Source organism: Grampus griseus (genome assembly GCF_964374135.1).
Source record: "Grampus griseus genome assembly, chromosome: 6".
Lineage (NCBI taxonomy): Eukaryota > Metazoa > Chordata > Mammalia > Artiodactyla > Delphinidae > Grampus > Grampus griseus.
Genome location: NC_139000.1, coordinates 99475718 through 99492608, shown reverse-complemented (window position 1 = coordinate 99492608; position 16891 = coordinate 99475718). Strand labels below are relative to the sequence as shown.

The 16891-nt window shown below is 55.9% G+C and overlaps 1 protein-coding gene across 3 annotated transcripts in view; it reads left to right on the top strand.

Moving 5' to 3' along the window:
* The window catches only part of PEBP4 (phosphatidylethanolamine binding protein 4), a 257266-nt gene that overhangs the window by 226338 nt on the left and 14037 nt on the right, over positions 1 to 16891 (top strand). For all 3 annotated transcript variants that reach the window (XM_082656329.1, XM_082656330.1, XM_082656331.1), the window contains exon 5: positions 16411 to 16456. In XM_082656329.1, coding sequence (XP_082512455.1) covers positions 16411 to 16456 — 46 coding nt within the window. The remainder of the gene's footprint in view (positions 1 to 16410; positions 16457 to 16891) is intronic.

Sequence of the window (16891 nt, the reverse complement as noted above, 5' to 3'; positions counted from 1 at the left end):
ACGTATTGGATGGTGGTTGTTACTGCCTAATAACCACGACACCACCTCCGAGTGACTCACCTCACTTGTTTGCTCTCTGAGCCTTTCTAAAGGTGCCTTTCCTACCACGGTGCCTCCTGCTGAGAGGCCAGGTATGGGGTGGGGGATGCTTTTTCTGCCCTGCATTGTCAGGGGGCGACTGCCTCCAAGGGGAGGGCACCGAAAATGGGAGGTTGGTCAGGGGCCCAGGAACCTACATTCCTGGGATCCTCTGCCCTCCTCTGACCCCAATTATCTGCAGATGGCCTGGAGGCAGGGCTGGGCCAGCGCCCAGATGGGAACACTGAGGCTGCAGGCTGACTCAGAGTTTCTTGCCACTGGCAGACCTTGTCATGACGGCCTGTGGCTCCTCTCTAGTCTCTGACCGAAAGACCACAGTTAGGCAGTTCCGGAACTCTAGGGAAAGAAAATTGGCCTGTCCCTCTATCCTCCAGGGTGTGGGGACTCTGATTCTGCCCATCCCACCTGCCTCAGATGCTACCAGCCACCCAAGGTCCCCTGACCACCACCAGGGGCTTCTCCATGACAAGCGTATTGGATTATTTACTTCCACTACCCATTTTATCCCAAGTGAACTCATGTTCCCCTGACAGCTTTCTACTATCAAATGGGGTCGGGGCGGGACTCAAAGAACAACGTGAGTCTCTCAATGAGCTAATCCTGGGAACACAGGGGCAAGTATCTCTTTAAAAATATTCCCTGCCTGGCAGGTCCCACTAGCCTGCAGCCACAATACCCAGGGTTGTGATCTCACCAAGCTCCAGGAAGCCAAACAGGGTCAGGCTTGGCGAGTCCCAAGCAGGGAGACCTCCCAAGCAAAACACAGGTGTTGCTGGTGAATCATCAGGCAAGCCCCTCCCTCCTGGGGTCTAGTTCTTCTCAAGCGAAGGAGTTGACACTGGGATGATTTGTGAGCTCCTATTGGTATAGGTGTGGGGCAGAGGAAGGGGGCGTGGTGCAGTCAGCCGCTGCTAGGTGCCCTTTCTCTGCAGCCACGTGGTACAAGTGTCGACACTGTCCATAAGAATCAGGGTGTATATGCTTCCTCCCTCCCCATCGCCTGCCCACTTCCTAAGGCTGGTCACTGTCAGGCATCTCCCTAGACTCCTCGGGGCGGTTTCAACCTGATAAGGGATGGAGGAGGAAAGGCAGCCTCCGAGGGGCCTCAGTAACCAGTGGGCCCCCAACCCAAACAGCTGGACCTCAGCCCCCAGGACGGTCCCTTCTGGTTTGGGAACCAGTAAGGATAAAAGGGGTCCATTAAATGAAGGCAGTCATTAGTCTGTTTTATGAGCACACAGATATTCATTATACCCCAACCCCATCATTAGAGGCTGCAGCGAAAGAGAGCTCGGGGGCCCCTTTTTTATTGCTGTAGATCCTGAGGGGGTTTCTCCCGCAAAGGGAGCTCTGCTTCTGCTTCCCAGCAGGGGGGTCCCGCCCAGGACAAGGTCGGTTGCCTCCACACCCTGCCTGACTCTCACTCCCTTTCCTTCATCCTCAATCCTCCCTCCCCCCAGCCGCCAAGCAGCCCAAGGGGAGGGTCAAGCATCTCAAGGAGTAGGTGATAAGGGCCTGGGGCTTCTTGGGGACGAGGACGCCCTGGAAGGGCTCTGGCCTGGCAGCTGGGGTCCAGAAATATGGGCCTCCCCTTCCCCGCCAAGCACCACTGACAGGTGGAGAGCTGATTCGTGCTTCTTCCAGGAAGCCCTCCCCGCCCCCAGACTAGGCCCTCTGTAAATCCTCCACTTAGCACTCATCTCACCTGTAATTTACCTCTTTACTCTCGTGTCCCCGCCAGCCTGTAAGCCACCCTCTCACGGGCACAGCACGTGGCACCTAGCAGGAACTCAGTCAGTGTGGGCTACGTTGGCATTAGCCAGGAGCCAGGGCGGGTGAATTGGGGTAGAAAGAGGGACTTTCCCCTAGTCCCGATTCTTCTCTGCCTTCTCCCACAGCATGAATGATCTGATGGCCTGACTGCTTTCTCAAAGCCACAATCTGCGAGTAACTGAAAAACCATCCCCGTTGTCTAGACCACACTCCCACTTACCTCCTAATTATCATCCCTTCACACAAATCCCACTGAGCAGCTGTCTGCCCCCTTCCTGAGGGGTCACCCAGGGACGGCACCCAGCCAAGCCTGCTCCTCCAGGGCCAGCCCCTCACGCAGGACAGGACGGCTGGTTCAGTAGGGCAGAGGGGACGTGGGGGCTCACCCTCTCCCCCATTAGGGCCGGAAGCGCCAGTGGTAATAGGTTGCAGGCCATCGAGGCTGAATGGAGCGTGGCCAGACCCCACAGAGAGGAGCGGGGCTGGAGCTGTCAGATTAATCAGCGGCCGTTTGCTTTCATTGAAGGCCCCTTGCTCACGCACTGCAGCCTCGGATGCCAGGGCGATTAACCGCTCGCAGCGAAAAGCTCCAGGGAGAAGTTTGTCTCGGCTCCTTGTGGTATAGCCTAGGGATTGGCCTGGCATCCCAGAACCCCAGACTCCCAGGGTGGAAGGCCTCTGAGGTCCAGCCACATGGGTTAGGGCTGGAAGGAGGCAGGCTGAGCCCCAGCCCCAGAAGGCTCCGGAGTCAGCAGCTGTGAAAACCCCTTAACCCCTCTTTGGGTTTTTTCTCTGCTGTCACCTCGTCCCCTTTCCTCCCATCTCCTCAGAGCCCTGGGCACTGTCACCTGGAATTGCCGGGCCCTCCTCAAGGTTGTGCAAAGACCCATTTCAACACACTTTGAGACCGATGATGATTCCAATCGGGCCGGCAGCCAAGCATCACAACTGCCCCAAGCCCAGCTCTCCACCTGCCGGGGAGGAGGGTGGGTGCCGCTTCCAGAGGCAGCCAGGGTCCTCTGCACAAACCTCCCCATTGGCCTCTGGGGCTCAGCTGAGTGGCCCTAAACAGGTGACACCCACTGAAGGCTCAGCGTAGTGACCCAATTCTTGACCTTGCCAGAGAGGGCCGTAGATTCCCCCTTCCTCTCCCTGGGATTATGTCAGTTTCCAAGCATTCCAGAGACGGATGGGACCAGATGTGAGGTCAGGGTGGAGTGGAGTTTACTGACCTCACTCTCTGTTGTTTTCTCACTGTGATTGCCAAGCTCCCCAGATTGGCATCTGCCTGCCGGGCACTGCAAAATGTGACACAACAGAATGAGAGCAAGCCCTGGTCCCGGCTGACAACTGCTCGGCCCCAGTGGGCCACGTTCACGGCTCCCTTGGCCTTGACACAGGCAGGCAGGCCCACCGCACCACCCATGGCGTGACCAAGGAAGACGAGGGCAGCCTGGCAGCTGGTCGGGGATGGCAAGTTTGCATGGGCACCTGTGAAGAAAGAAAGCTGAGGGAGGCCCGTGACTGCAGCCCTCCTGCTGGGACAAGACACCCCCACCCCCACCCCAGAGCAGACCCCGACCTGCCACCTGCGCCTCTCACACCCCCTCCTCTGGTCCTCAGACTGCAAGGAAGAGCAAGGCTCTCTTACCTCCTCCTTCCCCAGAGATTTCTAAACGCCTGGTGGGGGACTACCCTGGTGCTCCTGTGCTTAGGACTCCGTGCCCTCCCTCCGTGCACTGCCAAGGGTCTAGGGGGGTTCAAGCCCTGGTTGGGGAACTAAGATCCCACAAGCCGTACGGAGCGGCCCAAAAATAATAATAATAAATAAATAAACACCTGGGGAATAAACATTCCCCCTCCTCAAATAGAGTCGGGAGTGGGGAGCATGATGGGGGGAAGGAAGCACCAGTGGGTGTGTATCCAACACCCCGTGAGGCACCCAGCAAACAGTGCACCCAGACGTGGCTGCACAGGTCCCCCTCCAGCAGGAGAGGCTGCCTTGCCTAAGGCCAGAGACTCAAAGGCTCAGAAAAGTGAGCGACACCACCAAGACTCACGGACCGGGCCTGCTTTTCGTGGCCCCAAGCAGGGGTGCAGGGAAGAAGGGTGCACATCAGGCCTCACGTCTCCCGGTCCCGGCCGGGGCCCCAACCCCTCCCCACCTCCTGCAATCGCCCAGGAGCCCAACCAGTCTGAACAATCTGACTTGAGAGCTGGGGCCATCTCAGCACCTAAAGGTCAGCCAGGTGCTGCCCAGGGAAGGGTGATCCCACGGGGGCTCCTGAGCCTGGGAGAGACCTGAAATGGGATAGTTTCAGGGACAAGAGCTCAGGTGGCTCCCACCAGTTCTGCCACCGCAGTTCTGATGAGGAGTCTCCCGCCCGGTCCAGAGACCCCAGGGCGCTGAGAGCAGGACGCTGCCGCAGTGCTTCTCAGACTTTATGGTGCATGCGAGTCACCGCAAGTTCTTGTTAAAAGAAAGATTCTGATTCACATTATGTCTGAGGTGGAACCCAAGATTTGCATTTCTAACAAGTTCTCATGTGATGCTGCTGCGGCTTTGAGTAGCAAGGGGCTAGAGGACTGAGGCCAAGTTCACTGTCAGTCCCTCCGTAAAGAGCAAGATGGGATTTGAATGAGACTTAAGACTGTTTCTGCTTATTAGCACCCTTTCTAAGGAGCACGGGGTTTCACAGAGCCTCCAAATCTTCCCAGCATCTTCTCTTGCTCAGAAGTCCTGATCCCCAAGCTTCCTTCCAGAAAGTCCCTCGCTCCTTCCTTCATTCCATTTCACAAGGCAGCCCCAGGCCTGGGCCCTTTTGGTGGGGAAGCAGGGAGAGGCCCCAAAGTACAGATTATGCCTTGGAGCCAAGTATGGAACAAAAAATAGGGCAAAGGAGAGAGACAAAGCAGAGAACAGAGCCCAGGAGCCTGACTGAGGACCCGCCGGCCTCTGGGGCCTGGATTCTCTACGACAGCCAGCATCCCATAGATGGTACACGGGGAGGACAGAGTAGCCCAGAGACAGTTGGCCATTTCCTGGTGGGCGGTAGAGGGCAGGATGGTACGGGAGGGGTGGGGGGAGTCTTAGGCAAAAAGAGAGGAGATGGAAGGACCAGGCGGGCCAGGATCCAGAGGAGACTGCTGAGCCAGGCACCCCGAGAAGGCTCCTTGGCTGTCGGTGAAGGTGGTCCCTACCCTGTGAACCTGGGGGAGCCCCCATGTAGCTCTCACAAGCACCCTGGGATCGTTCCAGATGCCAGCACTCCCTGACCACTCACAAACCCTGGGGTACTACTCCCCAGGCCAGGGAGGGGCTAGGGGGCTGCTGGACCCCCTCTGTCCAGCTGGAGTTGGGGAGCAAAGATCTCGGCAGATCACCTCCTCCCAGTTTATTGGTCCTCCCCAGTTCCTCCTGGCCTCTTCTGGGGTTGCAGCCACCCAGCCAGAAAGACTAGATGCTGGAGATGAGAGATGCAAGGCGATAAGAGTGGGCCTGAGGAGGTAGCCCTGCAGCTCCCTCCCCTCTGGCTGGGCTGCAGTCTCTCAAGCCCTGTTTGTTTTGGGGATTCGTGGGCAGTGTTTCCTAATTGTTTTGCTGCTCTAGGGAGAGAGGGCAGGTCAGCCTGCAGCATCCTACCACAGCAGAGGCAGGAGGGCAGGAGGGCAGGGACAGGGACGCCTCCACTCCTAGCCGACCTCCTCTCCTGCCAGGGCTCCCCTTCCTTCCTGCATCCCCAGCCCTTTGGCGCTCACACTTCGGAGGGTGGACAGAGAACAGCTCAATTCTTACTCGCAGCCCTCAGTCCTACTCGGCCATCTCTTTGTCCTGGTCTTCTGCCTGGAGATTCCCACACCCACCTCTCCTAATCCCACTGTCCACGCTTTAGCCTTGCCCTGGCCCCCTTCCCCAGTGCCCTGCAGCCGGCAGCTCCCTTCATGCTCCGCCCCGACATACCCACCAATGAAAGCTGCCTGCGAGAGGGAGTGTGTGTGAGCACGTGTGTGTATGAGTGCCTGTGCAAGCGTGCATACATGAGTGTATGTGGATGCATGTTAAGCGTATATGCGTGAGAGTGTGAGCATGTGTATGTATGTGTATGTGAGTGCATGTTGTATGAGCATGTGTGTGTACATGTGAGCACGTGTGTGAGCGTGCCTGTGTGTTGTGTGTATATGTGCGTTGCATAAGTGTGCGAGGTGGAGGGCCCTGTGTGTGTGACCGTGTATATGTGAACATGTGTGAGTGTGTATGTGTGAAAGCATGTGAGTGTGTGTGGGCATGTGTGCATACGTGTGTAGGTGGGGAGGTGTATGTGAGTGTGCATTGACTAAGTGTGTTGTGTGTGTAGTGAGCGCGTGTGTGTGACTGTGTGGACGTGTGAGCGTGTCTGAGCGTGTGGAGGCTGTGCATGAACGTGTGTGTGACTGTGGACATGTATCTATGTGAGCATGTGAGGGCATGTGTGAGTTGAGGGGTGTGCGATCATGTATCTGTAAGTGTGCACGTGAGTGCACGTGTGTGTATGAGCGTGTGTGCATACATGGGGGGTGCTGGGAGTGTGTGGATGTATGTGGCTGTGAGCACGTGTGAGCCTGAGTGAGCGTGACTCGCTGTTTCCCCTCCCCTGGCTCTCACCCCTCCCCCCCCTGCCCCCCTTCTCAGCCCCGCCCTGCCCTAGAGGGACCAGAAGACCTCTAGTCTCTCTCCCTCCTGCTCCCACCAGGGCTCAGCCCCGCCCCAGCTCCAGCTTCTCCTGTCTCACCCCACCCCACGCTTCTCCGCTCCTTCCCGTTTTGGTAAAGTCTTGCCACTGCTTTGCTTCCCTTGCTCCCATCAGCGAGCACTTTCTGGCCAGCTTCCCACCTGACAGCCGAGCCAGCAGCATCCTACTTCCTCCCTCATCCTGGATCCTCTGTCGGAACCCTGTGGCTCGACCCCCATCCCAGCCCCTGCCTCCTGGGACAGCTCTGCCTCCTGTCCCTCCTCTGGGGGCCCTCGTCTCTGTCTGTGAGTGGGTGTGTGTCTCCACGGGATGGGGGAGAGAGAGGAGCAAGAGAAGGAAGGAGGCCAGGCTCAGACGGTGTCATTAGGAGATACTAATGCCCCTCATCAAGGCATATTCATAAACATTATGTGCCACGCGCTCTGCGCACCCTGGCTGATGCAGGCCCAGCAGACGGGCCCCACGTTTACAGCTGAGTAACTGCCGAGCCCACGGCACAGCCATTACCCTGCCAGGAGGCTTCCTGGGCCCATCACAGCTCGCGGGATGGGTTCTGAGGGCGGACTGACGGAGGCTGGGGGCAGTGTCTCCCCGCCTAGCCTGGGCAGCAGTGGCCTCACGCCTCTCCTTCCTCGCTGAGCCCGGGGAAGGGAACCGTCATGACCCTTACCCTCAGATGGCACTGTGGGACTTCAGACTATCCCATTTCCTAATTTCATCTTCACGAGTCTGTGAGGAAACCAGGGCAGGTATCATTATCACAGCCACTTTACAGGTATGGAAACTGACACGCTGGGAAATAGTGTCTTTCTCAAAGTCGTGCAGCTAATTGGTAATGACATTGGGCTGAAGCCCAGGTTGCCCTTTGGAACGGCTGTGTTAACAGCTCAGTCACGGATCCAGTGGGGCTGCTTTTAACCAGATGGCAACATTTCCCTGGTTCTTGCAGCGCCAGAAGCCAGACCACGAAGCTCAGCTCCCTCAGCAGGACCGAGGGTCTTCATCCTCCCATTGGCAGTGCTGGCGGCAGGGGTGGGTGTCCTGAGGGTCACCGCACCTTAGTGGGAAATGGGCTGCGAGGCGGGGACCGGAGTGATCTAACTTGCGTAAAGATACTGGTGGAGGGCTTCCCTGGTGGCGCAGTGGTTGAGAGTCCGCCTGCCGATGCAGGGGACACGGGTTCGTGCCCCGGTCCGGGAAGATCCCACATGCCGCGGAGCGGCTGGGCCCGTGAGCCATGGCCACTGAGCCTGCGCGTCCGGAGTCTGTGCTCCACAACGGGAGAGGCCACAACAGTGAAAGGCCCGCGTACTGCAAAAAAAAAAGAAAAAAAGAAAAAAAAGATGCTGGCGGAATGCTTGCCACGTTGTAGGCGCCCCACAAGAGGTGGTTCCCCTTTCTTTATGTACTGACCACTGTGTCAATATTAAATTATTGGACCCTGAGGAGGTTTGAGCAGGCGGAAGGCTGAACGGCCCGTTCTTTGTATTTGTTTTTGAGCATTACAGTCCTGTGCTGTCGCAGGGTGCAAAACTGGCTACTCACTGTGACAACCACAATGGTGTTTAAAATTACATAAGGTATTATTCGTGTGTGTGTGTGTGTGTGTGTGTGTGTGTGTGTTGAAGAACATGAGAACTAGTGTTTTAATAAGATCGCTATCCAAAATAGTTAAGATGAAAGGAGTTGGGGAGCTAAAAATATAAGATCCAAGAGATCAGGGAAATGTTCTTATGAAAAACATCCAATTCCCTACATGATTCCAGGTAAATGAGCCATTCCGGCAACCTGTTGTTGGTCCTGAAAGCTTCAGCGTTCGTTCCGTGTGTCTAGAAACGGCAGTCTTTAGCCTAAGCTGACATTGATGCATAATAATTATATTTAGCTATCACCTCATGATATTTGCTCTCAATCTATCTTAACATTTCTTGGCTATTTCTAAGTGGGACAAGTTTAATAAGACCATACGTTGTGTTCTTTATTCCTTTTTTTCCTTTCCACCCTCTTCCTAACCCTACCTAGATGCTACGTCCTGAGAATGGGTGACCTGTGACAGGCCAGGGTCAAAGAGGGCTGGGTCCACCATCTCCTGAGGTCCAACCCAGTCTCTGAGCTTCAGATACTGAGAGTAACTAAGGCACGTTTCCCCAAGCAGATGGGAGTCCAGCCAATGCAGACCCCAGAAGGGACCAGGGGCTCAAAGCTGACACTTGCATGACGAGAAGCTTTGGGACCCAGATGCAAAGAAGGGAGCCCTGGTGCTCTCAGGGCAGCTATCTCTATGCAGAATGATCCAGGGGATTCTTTTTCTTTCCAGTTATTTTCTTCTGTGTTTTAAATTTTTTCTACAATGAACATGCTGTCCTTTAATGATCTAAAACTGAAAAAGTTACGGTTTGTAAAAGGGATGGGTTGGGGTTCAGGGGTCCCAGGCGCACCTGTTCTGGGTGAGGCCATGGTCGCAGGGTTCAGCTCCATCCAGCCCTGACCTGCCACATATGGGCAGTGTCCCAAAGCTGACCCCACCCAGATTTGTTCTTGACCGGAGAGGCAGCTGACCAACCCCCTTTGATGATGCTCCTGGGATACAGTTGCTGAGCATTTGGAAGACAGAAAGAGTCTTGCCTGGGGTCTGTGGGCCCAAAGTTTGGTTTGCTGATGGCTGCAATTCTCAGAAATCAGAAGCACTGCCTGCCATTCAAGCCTAACCCCAGCCTACATTTCCAGCCTCAACTTGAGCTTCTTCCAGACCCACCTGTTCTTGTCACACCTTGTTGACATATTTATAGATTGCTTATACAGTTTCGTCAATGTAAACTGCCCCTCCCCTCCCTATCCTGTCCACTGGAAAACTGGAAAACTCTTACATACCCTTCAAAGCCCGGATCGAGTACAGCCCCCTTTCAGTAGCTTTCCCTGATTACTACCCCCAAGCAATTACAATTTCCTTCCTCTCTGCTCCTTCAACATTTCCTATAGACTGCAATTATTTAGACCTATAATACAGTTATTTCTTTATTGATGTATCTGCCCCACTAGACCATGAGTTCCTCAATACCATAAAATGTGTCTTAATTCATATTCTTATTTTCGATTTCACAGGGGTTCTCATTAACTGATTCATTTATCTACCCATCTCCCCAGCCATCATGCCTCAGGGCTAACCCTATGCTAGATAGTGTCACATACACACAGGTGCAAGACACGGTGGCTTATTTGGGAACCACTCGCATCTCCATATGTCCTGGAACAAAGGGCTTAGACAACCTGTACTTGTTAGACCACAAGCAACCTTGACCCCGGCCTTGGGAAATCTTGCCTCTTCACCCAGTGTTGTGGAGAGTGGTGAATCTCCTCCCATCTGGGCAACTACTTACGCCAAGAAACAGACCAGCAACACCCCACCTCACCCCAACTCATTGTGGCATCTGGAGACCCAGGGAAGTAACTGACTCCAGATCTGAAGCCAAACTAGGAATCAAAACCCAAGGGTCCTGTTGCCAGTTGGAGCCAAATACCAGAATCTCCTGGCCATCCACTGATGTCTTCTAAAGACGGTGCAGCCCATCTTTAGAAAACGCCACGCAGTCCGCCACCCAGGAAGGCGCCAGGAGGAGACCATCAGGTCTTTGATGTTGACCCTTCTTGAGGGAAACCAGTGCCCCAAATAATCGGCCATCCTACACCCTGGAGTCTGGAAGCGCTTGGCTCCCAGAAGGGCTCATGTCTGTGCCTCCTTCTCACCACTTCCCACGGATTCCACTCCACCCACCTTGGTGGCCGGCCCCCCGTTTTCCCAGCCCCAGGACAAAAAAGCAAGCCATCGTTTTAACTGATCGCAGCCTTTCCCTTGGGGCAGGTACAGTCTCCGGGGCTGGGTCCTCTCCAGGTGGGTGTTAGGCGGCCCGGCAGCCGCAGCCCCTGGAGATCTCAGAGCCCAGGAGCTGTCAGTGCCTTCCACTGACTTACCCCTTGTGAATTGCAGAATCCACAGATTGCTGGGTAGCACTTTCCAATCCTGTGCCTTTTCCTAGATCCTTTGCCACTTGGCAGGTTGCAGGCAGCTGTGTAAAACAGCAGGGAGCTCTCTCGTCTGGTGCCAGTGTCAGAGAGCCTGGAACTCTGTCCTGTTTTCCCCATTTTCCCCCCGAGTTTTGCTCGCTGTTTTGCTCGTTTCTCCCTCGGCTCTTCCTCGTCTCCACTGCACCCTTGTGTGTCTCGCATTTCCAGTTCAGGACTTTCCCGATGCCCCCCGCCCCACCCACCCAGAGATCAAAATGTACAACTTCCCACTCTGCCTGAGGTTTGAAGCCAGGCAGGAGAAGCGATTACATCCTCCCGCCCAGATGGAAAGAGGTGGATGAAGAGATTAAAGCATCTCCCTAACGCTCAAGGAAATGTGCTGCTGACCCTCTGCTCGAGGGGTCAGCAAGCCCGAGTACCTGGGGCCTTCGCGTAAGCCCAGGTGGGCGGGCAGTTGCCTGGAGGTAACTGAAGGGAAGTGAAGAAACTGGGCCAGCCTCCCAGCAAGGCCCAGTGCTGAGCCAGGACCCTTCCCCACCCTCCAGACATCACAATCCAAATCTTACCTAAGGGGTTCCCCAGCCTGGGGGAGGGGCATCTCTGAACCCTTCATTCTCAGGGAATGTAGCTCTCCGGCTGTCCCCAAGGGGACAAGAAACGAAAGATCGAGGTGACTTTCATCTAGTTGGCTCATCTGTTTGTGGTTTTCCAAGGGCTTAATATATCAGGGACCGATTCTGTCAGGGAACTCTAGGGTCTGGCCCGGGAGGGCAGAAGGATCCAGGTCCAGACAGCAGCAGTGAGGTCTCATCAGAAGAGGTCAGGACCAAGAGTCAGCTGCCTAGGACACCTTGGACAAAGCCTTCACTCATCTCTCCATTCATCCCACAGATGTTTATTGGACCCTTACTGTCTTAGCTTGGGGTCCCCCAGAAGCAGAGCCTGAGACAAGGATATCAGTACAAGTAGTTTATTTTAAAGGGGACACGAGAGAGCACGAGAGAGTAAGGCAGCAGGTAAGACAGGAGAAGGAAGGCACCCAAGGAAGGTTCAGGAGCAAACAAGTTCCACTGGAGGTACCCGGAGCACTTACGCACCAGTTCCCATCAGCCATTGGTTAAGAGCTGTTGCCAGGGAACATTAACGCCCCAGCACACCTGCCCTAATGCACAGGGGGTGAAGTGAGCTCGGGATGCCAGTGCTGGCCCTGGGACCAGGAGAAGCAGATTGAAAGTGGAGCCGGTGAGCCAGGGGATGGGCCAGGGCATGGATAACATCTACTACCCCTGCTATGTGCAAAGCATCCTAAGGGCTACAAAGATGGAGAGGATATAGTCCCTGACCTTGAGAAGCTGAAGCGTCTCTGTTTCTCTCCGGTCAAATGGGGAGACCAATCTCTGCCCATCCCACGCAAGGGCTGCTATGAGATCCATTGGTTGGACAGTGCCCTGGAGAATAAACCCTAAAAGCTCATTACAAATGTAGGATGGGGGGTCGGGGGGGCAGCTCCCAGCTTCCAGCACTGTGCTTTTTACTTGCTCTGAGACAAGCCACTCAGAACAACTCTGGTGCGACAGTCTGCATTGCCCTGGTCCAAGAATGGAGTTGCTGCGATTCTCCGTTGAACCTCAACTTTTCTTAAGCATCTCATGTGCCAGTTCCAAACTAGCTTAACAATACCCAATGGGTTCTTTTTTATATATATATTAATTTATTTATTTTATTTTTATTTATTTTTGGCTCTGTTCGTCTTCGTTGCTGCGTGCGGGCTTTCTCTATTTGCGGTGAGCGGGGGCTACTCTTCCTTGCGGTGCGCGAGCTTCTCACGGCCGTGGCCTCTCTTGCTGCAGAACACGGACCCTAGGCACATGGGCTTTGGTAGTTGCAGCACGTGGACTCAGTAGTTGCAGCTCGCGGGCTCTGGAGCTCAGGCTCGGTAGCTGTGGCGCACGGGCTTAGCTGCTCTGCGGCATGTGGGATCTTCCTGGACCAGGGCTCGAACCCGTGTCCCCTGCATCGGCAGGCGGACTCTCAACCACTGCACCACCAGGGAAACCAGCAATGGGTTCTTGAGGTGGGAGAGAGCTGGAAAAGAAATCTCGTGTTCTATAAACCAGGAAGTTCCTGCAAAGGGTCCATAGAGTTGAGATTCCTCTCCGCAATTAGAATAATTTGTGCTAATTCCCATGCCAGGAAGCCATGGACACACACATGCACGTGTACATACACAGATGCACACACGTATGCACACATGCACACATCGGGCACCAACTTCTAAGAAAAAGGAGAGGCTGTCTTATATCCTGAGCATTTAAGGGTCTGATTGAGCAATTTTGTGCCCTTTCCTCCCCTCTCCTTGCTAAGAGGGTGATGGGTATCGGGCTCCCCATTTCCAGAGGATGCTGATAAGGAAAGGAGATGCTCTCCCAAGCCCACCGAGTCCCCGTGTCTTAGAAGGGCCCAGGACATCCTCCCAAAGCACACTGACCAAACACCTCCGGTGCTTCTGTCCTGACTCCTGAAAAACCCATCCTGGGCTTCTCAGTGGTCTTGAGGATTAGAAATCCAACTATTTTTATACTGTTTGTCATTTAGGCCATGATTTCTTTTTTAAAATCAGCATTTAGACAAGTTCCTTTTGAAAATGTCCACCTGTCTTAGCTATAGTAAGGGAAAGGAAGTTTTGTCTGTGCCCGGTGCCCAAGAGGAGCAGCGTACCTGGGGGCTGGGGAGGGGGTGGAGGTGAGGCAGCCCCTCCCCTCCTGAGGCTCTCCTGCTAAACCTCTGCTGTGCTCAGATTTGACAGGTATGGGGTCTGGTCCTCAAATGCTGGGCTCATCGCCACCCTCAGGGCACTTCCCTCAGCCCAGTCTCCCTGGGAAGTGCTCTGAACGATAGATTTCCCCCTCTTGCCTTCAAAATGTCCCTGAATCTCTCCCGTCCCCAGAGGCTTCCAGTTTTCTAAGGTGACTTCAGGCTACATGTGACACACCAAGCCACGAAGATGTTTTAGGAGACCTCACGTTTTCACATGGGGTGAGGGGAAAGGTAGGCCACTTCCACAGCAGCCCCAGACCTCTGGGTGATATCTGTGTACGTTAATAATGGTCTTCCCCAGAACGCCTCCTAGAGGAGGGATGGGATGGTCATGATGTCCTAGAAGAGGCACAGGTCAGCACTGCAGGTCCAAGGTCGAAGGGCCTGGGGCCCCCTCCTCCTGGAACATTCTGGGATTCTCCCACTCACTGCTCGTAAGTCTCTGGACAAGTCGTCTGACCTTGGGGACTCAACTTTCTCACCCTTTGGCTTTAGTTTCCTGAGTCCCCCACCAGATATTGATTCTGCGGTAGAAATTTTAGGCCCCCAAGGACAGACCAAGGAGGGAAGATTTACGGCCCAGAGGGAGCTTCGCCAATATTCAGCCCAACGCGGGTACGTACCAGCCGTGCTGACCACGCTCAGGGAGCCCTTCTACGGCCTGGGCCTTCCCCAGAGCCTTCACTCTGTGCTCTTCCTTCCAGCAAGGACCAGCACCTGTCCATGGGACAAGCTCCGGAGAGACCCTAAAGGCTCTCAAAGCCATCAGTGCCCTCTGCTCGGGGCCGGCGGCAGCTGCCTCAGCTGAGCTCAGGGGCAGCGGGCAGGGGAAGGCGGGCAGGCAGGGCCGCCAGCTCTACTGACGAATCCAAGGCTTTGCGTGCGTCTTTGCCAAGCTGGCCCCAGTCGGGGAGAAAAGACTCCCCGGAGTGAAAGGGAGGGACGGAGAGCCTCCCCACCCTGACCAAGGCTGCCATCAGACTTTCCACACTGCTCTGACCTCACGGGCCCAGGGCCCATCCTCACCCTCAAACCCTCCCTGCGCTCTCACCAGGAGAGAGGCCTGTTTATCACTCTGGGTGGGACCAGAGCCTGTGGGGAATTGAAAAGAAACAGGCGGCTTAGGTTGCTATTGTTTTGTTTAAACAAACTGCTGGCCGGGATGACTTGGAAAGGAATGAGGGGGAGGCTGGGAAGGCAGAGGAGGCCGGGCTGGGCTGGGCTTCAGAGACCTATCTGGGGAGAGTGGCTGCGAGGCCTAGGGCCCTCCCCGCCTCTCCCGGGAGAGAAGGGTATCCAGGGGAGGGGCCTCCGTGCCCCCCCCCGCCCCGTCCTGGCACCCTAGTGACCCCTGGCCACACCCCGGCCTGATACTGAGGGGAAGGGGGCTGTGCTGGGAAGGCCAGGCAGAGGGAGCGCGCTCTGCTGCGTCTGACAGGCTCCTGGACGCTCCTGAGCAGGGGGAGGGAAGGGGCAGGGATGTCAAAGGACGTGAAGGAAACGGAGGGAGGGGGGCTCAAAGTGGGGGGGCGGTCCGTCCTTCTGCAGTCTCCTGCCCCTCCTCCGACCAAAGGTAACCTAGATGGACACAGAGGAGCCTGGGGGGAGGGACGTTCTGGAAAAAAAGGCCCGAAGGGGGTTTCCCTGGTGGCGCAGTGGTTGAGAGTCCGCCTGCCGATGCAGGGGACACGGGTTCGTGCCCCGGTCTGGGGAGATCCCACATGCCGCAGAGCGGCTGGGCCCGTGAGCCATGGCCGCTGAGCCTGCGCTCTGCAGCGGGAGAGGCCACAACAGTGAGAGGCCCGCGTACCACAAAAAAAAAAAAAAAAGGCCCGAAGTGAGAACAGCCGGAGGGCAGGCTGCCGCCTAAAGAGGAGAATGGTGGGGGAGAGGCTCTGGAATGCGGGGAGGGGCTTACATTTGGTAAAAAGTCAACCACACTAGGGTTTGGGTCACCCAGGTGAGTCTGAGAATCTCCACAGAGAACTGAGAAGAAGCCTCACGCTCCCCCATCCCCATCGCCCCCCATCTCCACCCTGAGCACCTCTCTCGAGGGGAAGGAGCAGGGGCTGCACCACAAGGGCTCAGTGTAAAGGTGGCCAGGGCACACTTAGGTGTCGGCAGAATCAGTGAAGAGCCATGCTAATCACCATCATTAAGGCTATGAAACCCCACACCGAGGGGCCGCAGGACTCCCTGGCATGGCGCCCTGAGCTGTGGCACAAAACCAGGGCCAGCTCCAGCGCCTTTCATCTGAGCATCTCTGGGTCCTGCACAAACAGTAATTAGCACCCGCGTCCCCCTGCCCACGCCCCGGGATCACCTCATGATCCCACAGACACTGAGCAGAGGGGAGAAGGGAGGGAAGGGGGAGGAAGAGAAAGAGGGAAACTGAAGCTGTCCCACCAGCCCAGGGTGCTGGGCTGAGTCCGGTCGAGGCTGGGGGAAGTAGCTGCCTCTGAATCAGAGAGTCCGGCCTCCTCCGGCCCTTCCCTGCCCTTCTGGCTGCTCAGGCAGCCGTTGGCCGAGTATTCTGAAGGCCCCAAAGAGAACCCGAGAGGATGGGCAAGCAGTGAGGATGGTCAGCCCCGCCCTAGATCTCACCAGACCCCACAGGCCCCAGAGATGTGTCCTGGGCCCAGCCTGGGGGCACAGATGGTGAGAGTGGGGCAGCCCTTCTGGAAGGGTCCCGTCAGGCTCTCCAGAGATCAGGGGTCCATCCCTCGCCACCAGACCACCCTCAGCAATGTTTGCACCTGTCCTCTCTCCCCAGACCCGCAAGGCACCATTCCAAACCCCACGGCCCGTTCTGGCAGCGCCCCCCAGGACAGCCAGACAGCTTCCTCCTCTTCCAGCCTACTCCCTCCGAGAGAAAGAACTCAGCAGGGCCCACCTGGACTAAGTGTGATGGCATGGCCTCCTGCTGCCCCAGGAGTGACCCTCGCCTGTGCCTGTCTCTTATTTTCAGGGCGCTGACATGAAGAAGGGGAAGATTCAGGGCCAGGAGTTATCACGTGAGTAAGACCCTCCAGCGCCCCTTCCCCCCAGCCAGGGCAGTGAGGGTGATTACAAGAATCACAGCGATACAACTTTATGTGGACGCTTCACAGTGTGCAAAGCGCTCAGCCAGCAGTTTACTTGGACCTTCTGATCTTATCTTCACAACTGCCTTTTAAGGTCGCTGCCATCAATATCTCCATTTTAAAGAGAAGGAAACTGAGGCACAGAACCACCTGCCCCATGTCACACAACCAGTAAGGAATGGAGCCCACAGTAACCTGCAGGGCTCCGTGGGGAGAGAACCCAGAACTAGAACCGCCCCCACTCCATGGGATTGGCAGGCAGCTCTCTTCCCTCTGCCCCCTCTCTCTTTCCCCTGCCCCAGTCCCACCATGTGGCTGCGAGTGGCTGCTTGGACCTCCCTTTTCTCTGATGCCCTCCTCTTCCCA